Raw genomic sequence first — 8769 nt, forward strand, 5'->3', positions numbered from 1 at the left:
AACCCCTGTATTAAACATATGCTATGATAACATAGCCCCGCTCCTTTACCCTATGACCCTGTGCAACCAGCGTTGCTACGTGCTAAGCTAACGTAGCCCTGTGAGAGCGATCACTGGTATGGAGTTCCTGCACAGGCTCAGAAGACGTCGACACATTTACCGTCTGCAAAACATGGAACACAAAGATTTATCTCCAAGTTTCCTTATTCCTCACCTGCATAAACACTATTAACATTAAAAAATACAGAAAATGACAACAATAACCAGGAGAAAAAGTATCAGATTACAAGTACTCACGTTACTGTAATTGAGTAGCTTTTATGCGTACTTGTATATTTCTAAATCAGTAATTGTACTTAAGTAATTTATTACATTTCTACACCCAACCGTTTTTTTGTTTAAAAATCATCAACATACATTGTGAAAATACAAAAAATGAAATGACATCAATTAAATGCATCACATCATAGCCGACCAATCAGATTAAACGTAATGCATTGCGCCAAAACAGCATTGAATGCTGGTTATTTTCACAGTTTTAGAGCTATACTTAAAGCCTGGGATTTTTTTACATTTTGCATTAAATTCAGTGGTGTTATTTTATAAAACATAAATGAAAAAAAATATTTTATACAGATGTCCTTTTTAAGCATGTGTATGTACAGTATGTATATTGTGAAAATAGTGATATAAGTGAAATATTTGTGTGATATTGTGTAGAGAACCTTGTTTTGTTTTGTTGTGATGGGGTCGGTGTGTATAAGCTTAGCTTCAACCTACAGCCTTTCCGCTGAAGAATTGAGTGTTTGTTCGTGAAAACTACCAAAATAAAATAAAATTCAAAAAGAAAGTAACTTTTACTTTGGGTACGATTTAATTGTATTGAGTATTTTGAGTATTTTATGCATGACTTACTTGTACTTGAATACAATTCCAATCAAGTAACTCTATTTGAGTAGGATATATCAGTACTCTGCAGATCTGACAGTTACACAAAAAAACGACAAAAAAAGTAACAAAACAGAAAGCAAAAAGGGTTCCCACAGGAGGGCAGACATCTAAAAGTTTACTCATGCATGACCTGAAAAAACAACGTTTATAGCTTCATGACACACAACAAAAATAAAAGAGAAAAACATTTCATATTTCCTGATCCGTCACACAAACAGAGGCCATCAAAATGAGGGCGTTTGGAAGGAATAGTGTATGTAGCGGCCACTGCACAGACCGTCAGAAGAAGCCTGGGCAGTCAGATATGTGTGAACACACTCCTCTCTCTGCTTCACACACACTCAGCTGTTTAAAGTAAAGTTGTGATGAAAGCTGACAGTGAATGTCTGTCCAGTCTGTTAGATTTAGGACTGACACACTCACATGCTGCCTTTCCATTGGTTGATTCATTATCAGTACAATAGTTATTCAGTGTTTAATCATACAGATTTGATGTGAAAACGTTTTTCATACACTAATTTAGTTCTTGGTCCTTTTATTTACCCACAAATGAAGTATATTTCACAGACTGAATGGTTGAGAAGGTTTTAGACAAAATGACTTACAGTATAAAACACTGAACAGCAACAAAAACACAGAATTACAGATAAATATATGATAAAACTTCTAATAACACATATGGCAATGAGAGAAACACACAAAATGAGGGTAAAACATACAAATTAGACAAAATGACTCATAATGACACATACAAGTTATAGAAAAAAGCACAAAACGACAACAAAATATACAAAATGACAAAAATAATGCATAAACAAACCTCTAATAACACATAAAGCAACAAGAAAAACACACAAAATGAGAAAAATATTACAAAATTACAAGAAAAATTGACGAAATGACTAAAAAAAACATACAAGTTAAAGAAAAAAGCAACAAACAAACGACAACAAAATATACAAAATGACCCCAAAAACACAAATCAATGAGGAACACACAAAAGAAGAGGAAATAACTACAAAAAAAATTACAGAAGGAAGCACAAAATGTCTCATAACACACTAAACAATAATAACAAAATTACAGAATGAATATACAAAAATTAAATAACATAAAGCAACAAGAAAAACACACAAACTGAGAGTAAAACGTACAAAATTACAAGAAAAATAAACAAAATGACTCCAAAAAACATACAAGTTAAAGAAAAACAGTGCAAAACCACAACAAAAAATGACCAAAATGACTCATAACACACTTAACAACAACAGATATACAAAGAATGTCAGGAATGACTCCAGAACACATAAAGCAAATAGAGGAACATACAAAAGAAGAAGAAATCACTCCAAAAAACACAAAAGCACAAAACCACAACAAATATCGCTAAAATTACTCATAAAAAAAAAACAAAAACAAAGAAACAAAAAATTACAGGAAAATATGCAAAATGACTCCAAAAACACAAACACGCACAAAATGAGAGAAAATTCAAAATGACAACAAAAACAGACTAAACTCTTTGTTCTTCCATGTTAATAATGCACAGATTGGTTATTATCTTAAATGTTGATGTTGATAATGTGGCCCTGAATTAGATATAATTACATTTTTGTGGATAATAGTTTCCAATCTCTGGTATATCTTGTGTTTTTTAACATTTGTTGTTTAGCAGCTGTATAAACGCTCATAACAAAAGTACATATCGATCTCCTCTCAATAAACATATTTGGCTCTTTTCTGAAGTAATAACATACAGATGAACACACCTTAGGAACGAATGTGCAGATTCAAAGTGATGACATGTTATAGTTGCTAAGCAGCATTTCACTGAGGGCTAAATGAAGCAGCGCTGTCTACTGGGAGAAGCAACAGAGAAAGCAATGGAACCTACTGCTCTTAGCTGTGCTAACACACGCCTTATCAGCTAACGTGTGCATTCATGCCTCAGTTAGAGCTACGACCAAAGTCAGGCCTGAAACCAGCGATGCACCACAATCATCCACCCAGTAGTCCAATGTCTCATTATTATTATTAGTCCAACGAGTGAAAACACACAAAAATACAACAGAAATGCATCGACAGCAACAAAAATTAACAAATGACAACAAAAACACACAAAACGGTGAAACACAATACATGTATATAACATGTATACAGGTATGTTACGTATAACAAATTACAAAAAATACAAAAATCAATAACACAAAATGATTAAGTACACAAAATGATGCCAAAAACACATAAAACAGCAACAGCAATACAAGACACAACAAAGCAAAACAGACAAAACAACAACAAACGTAGACAAATTTACAACAAAAGTACACAAAACGACTGAAAAAAATCTACAAGATTACAATGAAAATACACAAAACATGACAAAAAGATAGAAAACTACAGCAAAAAGAGACAAAGAAGAAGCAAAAGCACAAAAAGCAACAAAAAACACACAAAATCACAGCAAAAAACACAAACTGACAACAAAAATACACAAAATTATAGCAAAAACATACAAAATGTCAAAAAATACATAAAATCAATAACAGAAAGTACATAAATCAATGACACAAAATGACAAAATACACATAATGAGACCAAAAACCCACAAAACAGCAACACAAATGGAAAAAAAGTTACAACAAACCACAAAATAATCATATAGCAAAAATACAAGAAACAACAAAGAAAAACAGACAAAACAACAACAAAAATAGACGTAAAAAAATACATAAAATGACTAACCCTAACCCAAACACATAAAACAACAACAAACAAAATACGACAAAAACATACAAAACCATAAACAAAAAAAAAACATAAGCAACAAAAAATACATACAATCACAGCATAAAATACAAAATGACAACAAAAACTCAAAATGAATATAAAAACGTTTGTATTTGTTAACAATGAGTGGTTGAGGGGTGGGTTTGATCCATAGCGGTGCATCACTAGCTGAAAGCAGCTGTAACTCCTAAGACATGAATGCAGCTCTACTGACTCCTGACCCGGATCCTCACTAGGCCTTCCTGGGAGGCGCTGGCACCCACGGGTGGGGGGGAGCGACGTGCACCCGTCCAGCACACGGACAGAGCTCTCCAGCAAACACGACTCCTAGACACCCTGCGCAGGGCGCGGTCCTGCCAGCGGGACCAGGCAGAGCCAGACTGGAGTGGTTTCACGCCAACGTTAGAAACAAAACAAGGTTCACACAAGTGTTAAAAGTTTACACGTCCTACACTTCAGTTAAAGCACAGACGCCAGTTTTAGACTAAGGTCAAGGTTAGAGTACGGACTCACCTTCAATATACGCTCAAATATTAAGCTACAGTTACAGAGGTACCACTGACTTCAAATTGTCCACATAAATCTTGGAAGAATGCTAATGCTATTGCTAGGCTAATGCTATTGCTAGGCTAATGCTATTGCTAGGTTATTGGTATTGCTAGACGAATGTTAATGGTAGACTAATGCTGTTGCTAGGTTAATGGTAATGCTAGGCTAATGCTATTGCTAGACTAATGTTAGGTTAATGCTATTGCCAGATTATTGCTATTGCTCGACTCATGCTAGGTTTTTATTATTGCTATGTTTTTGCTATTGTTAGGCTAATGTTAATTTTAGGCTAATGCTAAGTTAATGGTAATGCTAGGCTAATGCTTTTTCTGGGTTAATGGTAATACTAGGTAATGTTAATGCTCGGCTAATGCTTTTGCTGGGTTAGGCTAATGCTATTGCTAGTCTTTTATCTTATTTTCTGTTTTTATTTTTTATTTTTTTTAAATAAAAATTAAAAACACCACAAAACAGTCACATATTTAAATGTGTACTATTAAAATATTTAACAAACGTTGTATGGACAGCTTACATTCAAATATCACGTCCCAGCAGCTCTGTCGCAAGGATTGCGAGTGAAGGAAGTGACGTAGTCTACGCGCATGCGTTGAAAGGATCTGAAAGGATCCGCTCCGTGAAAGTATTGGGCACTAACAAATACTATTGCTAGGTTAATGTTAATGCTAGGTTAATGCTAATGCTAAGCTAATGTTAATTCTAGGTTAATGCTATTGCTTGGTTATTTATTTATTTGATCGGGACAACACCCATTAATGAACAATCCTATACAAGTTGTACACAAATTGTAAATGTGCCAAATTATAGCAAAACTGCTAATTTACATCTGTAAATACAATGTAACAGAAGTAATACAATGTATACAAGAATACAAAACACAATATAAAAAACTATACAAATGATATTGTAGTTAAAATAAGTGCAGGGCTGATTTAGTTTAAGTTGTTTTTTAAAAGAGCTATGAGTCACTCTGATGGACAGCACAGTTTGTCCAAATGTTGTTCTTCTGTGTGGGATCTCCTCATCTCCTCTGGAGGAGGCTCTGGTGCGGCCGGCGACCCCTCACTGGTTTAGGTTTTATGTAGTTAGAGAGTGGGGGCGGGGCAAGACCATGAAGTGCTTTGTAAACAAGGCAACAGTTTTTAAAATTTATGAAATTTAGAAAATTGAGTATTTCATGTTTTTCCAGGATATTGCAGTGATGACATGACCAAGGCTTTTGATCCAGAATTTTTATGGACTTTTTTGAAGAGAATTTCTATGGGTTTCATATTTGTTTCTCCAGTGAGTGACCAGGTTGTAATATAGTAATCTATGTGTGAAAATATCATTGAATGTAGAAACATCTTTGCTGAACTTATTGTCATGAATGGCCTGGTTTGTTTGAAGTTCTGTAAGTTTATTGTGTTATAGCTGAGAGTTTGTGTTTTTTAAAGGAGAGTGTTGAATCCAGAGTGACCCTGAGATACTTGAACTCCTCAGCAATGTCAAGCACAAGTGTCTCCAAGGAACCCATTGGACTGCTCCAGTTTAATAGATTTTTTTGTTAACATCATTGACACGGTTTTCTTTTTATTTAATAGTAAGGATGAGTTGGTGACCCATTGCTGTATGTTTACCAGGGTTGCTGTGTGGGTAGATGATGCCTCCTCAGTTGTTTTAGCAGGAGTAAAAATTACAGCATCATCTGCGTACATTTGAAAATGGACATTTTGAAAAACATTTGGCAGGTCATTGATGTACACAGAAAAAAGTATAGGTCCTAATACAGAACCTTGAGGGACCCCTGCAGGGCATTCTAGAAATGACGACACGGTGCCACCCACACTCACAGAACTGTCTTCTATCAAACAAGTAACCCTAACCCTAACTTCCTAACTATTACTATTGCTTGGTTAATGCTAATGCTAGGTAAATGCTAATACTAGGCTAATGTTAAGGGTAGGTTAATGTTATTGCTCGGTAATTGTTATTGCTAGGTGATCGCTATTGTTAGGTTAATGCTAATGCTCGGTAAATGCTAATACTCGGCTAATGTTAAGGGTAGGTTAATGCTATTGCTCAGTAATTGTTATTGCTAGGTGATTGCTATTGCTAGGTTTATGATAATGCTAGGCTATTGCTAAAGCTAGGTTAATGTTAATGCTAGGTTACTGCTAATGCTAGGTCATTGCTATTGTTAGGCTAATGCTAAGCTAATGTTTATGTAAAGTTTATGCTAGTTAATGGTAATGCTAAGCTAATGCCAAGCTAATGCTAAGCTAATGAAGTGCGACACAGGCCAACACCTGCATCCTCAATTACATTTTCTTCAGGAAGAAATCTGGTAAAGAAACGATGTAAATATCTAGTTTGAAAAGTGGGAAAAACACAGTGTGATAGATGATGATAATTGGTAATTAGACATTTTCAGTTTGACTTCTCACGAGCAGAAAGAATCATCTTTTTCATTCATGAAACCTGTGATCCGTGTTGATGGTGTAAGCGGGGAGCACCAGCCTCCGCAGCAGCAACACACACGTGAAACTGCTTGAGAAGTAAAATGGGAAAATGCTTCTTTTCTGTGCCTCACACACAGTTTACACTGTTTTAGCCTTAGTCTTAGTCTTATGAAAGAAAATGCTTATTTGTATTTTAAAACAATATTTTAAAATAAAATGTTTTCATTTAAAATAAATAATGATGTACACAAATGAAAAAGCACCTTGGCGTCTTTGGCGTAGTAGAGCGTGCGTCCTCTGAGTTTGAAGTAGCGTTTCTTCCACCTCTGGAAGGAGCTGGTCTGTTTCAGCAGAAGTCCTTCCTTGATGCTCGTCTGAAGGAAGAAAAAAAACAGATAAAATAAGGCCGACTATCAGCAGGAAGCAGCTCCCATACAAACAGAGACGGCTAGTTATGTGTCATTTTCTGCACAGGAGAAAAAAATAAGTATAAGACATCACTTTGTTCACAAGCAGCCTGGAGGAAAACACCGTAGGTAAAGATGGGACGCTTTTATCACAGAGGGGTCACAAAAATGGGATTGTCACATTATCGACATTCATGTCAGCCTTTGGTATTATGGCCAATCTGAGCATTAATACAGGACGGAAGAAAATCTATTGTATATTTTTTTCTCATTTTGTTGTCTCTTTGTTGTTTTGTGTTTTGGGATTTTTGGCTTGTCATTTTGTGAGTAATTTAGCTTGTTCATATTGTAATTTTTTACATTTTTCTGTCCTTATGTGTATTTTTTGTTGTTTTATTATGTGTTTTTGAAGTCATTTTGTGCATTTTTACTGTCATTTTGTATATTTTTGTTTTGTGAATTTGTTTTTTGTCATTTTGTGTGTCTTTGGCTACATTTCTTGCATTTAGCTTGGGTGCTGCAAATTAGACTAACGGCCGCATGTGGCCCCCAGGCCACCAATTTCCTATGTCTGCCATAGATAATAGAAAAGTAATTAGAATAAAAATAAAGAATAGTATAAAATAAGTAAATACAAAAATAATCCTAGTTATGAATATATACTGTCGGTAATAGATTATATTTTTAATTGCATCATTCTCTGGTTCATTGGTCATCGTGTGGACGCAAATCTGATAAATAACAAAAACCTCTCAGAACAATATTAAGACAAATGTCTCAATAAATAAATAATAATATTAATAAAAGATCAATGAAATATTCACATAAAAAATGTTCAACAGACATTGTGAAACTACAAACAATGAAATAATCAGAGTACAATCAAATGAATCACATCATAGCCGACCAATCAGATTAAACGTAATGTGACGCATCAAAACAGCATTGAATGGAGGTTATTTTCTCAGTTTTAGAGTTCATAAATGTAGCTACATACTTAAAGCCTGATAATTGTTTTATTTTGAATTGAATTCAATGATGTTATATTATTTCATTTTTTTAAATGTACATTTTGACAAACCTATTTTATACAGATGCCTTTGTGTAAAATAAATTAAGTTCCAACTGTGCAAAAACTAGTAACTAGTAACTTTTACTTTGAGAAATATTTAATTAAGCTACTTTTTACTTGTACTTGAGTATTTTATGTATGACTTACTTGTACTTGAGTACAATTTTAATTAAGTAACTACTCCTACAGTACTTGAGTAGGATATATCAGCACTCTGCACTACAAAGCACAGATCACAGAGTTGTCCATCGAGTGTCCCCAACTCAGGCGCACAGTGCACACAGCCGATGCGTACACGGTGCCACGGGTCACACAGTGTGTCGCCGTGTTTGTCTTGGTGAAATGGCTGAATGAGCTTTAACTGTGTGTGGAACACTGTCGGGTTCTGAAACCACGGGATGGCCCTGGATATAGAGGGAGTTTGATCCAGCTGAAGGAGCCAATCCTGAGTTAACACATCTCGCCCTCTAGGTGCGCCGTACGGGCTTTGCTGTGCACTCAAAGTAGGAACTCGTGTGTAAAACCTCACTTGTAAATAAAA

General features: G+C 35.0%; 1 protein-coding gene across 5 annotated transcripts in view; it reads right to left on the reverse strand.

Annotated features, from left to right (window-relative positions):
- Nucleotides 1–8769, reverse strand: part of dgkh (diacylglycerol kinase, eta) — a 103743-nt gene that overhangs the window by 67035 nt on the left and 27939 nt on the right. For 4 of the 5 annotated variants that reach the window (XR_003672647.1, XM_028436029.1, XM_028436028.1 and 1 more), the window contains exon 3: nt 7013–7123. Coding sequence is in view for 4 of the 5 variants with exons in the window: in XM_028436029.1 (XP_028291830.1) it covers nt 7013–7123 (111 nt within the window). In the remaining variant the exon portion in view is untranslated. Of the gene's footprint in view, nt 1–3962; nt 4122–7012; nt 7124–8769 lie in introns of all 5 variants that reach the window. The other variant, XM_028436033.1, reaches the window with a different exon arrangement.

This window comes from Gouania willdenowi, chromosome 21 (genome assembly GCF_900634775.1).
Source record: "Gouania willdenowi chromosome 21, fGouWil2.1, whole genome shotgun sequence".
Lineage (NCBI taxonomy): Eukaryota > Metazoa > Chordata > Actinopteri > Blenniiformes > Gobiesocidae > Gouania > Gouania willdenowi.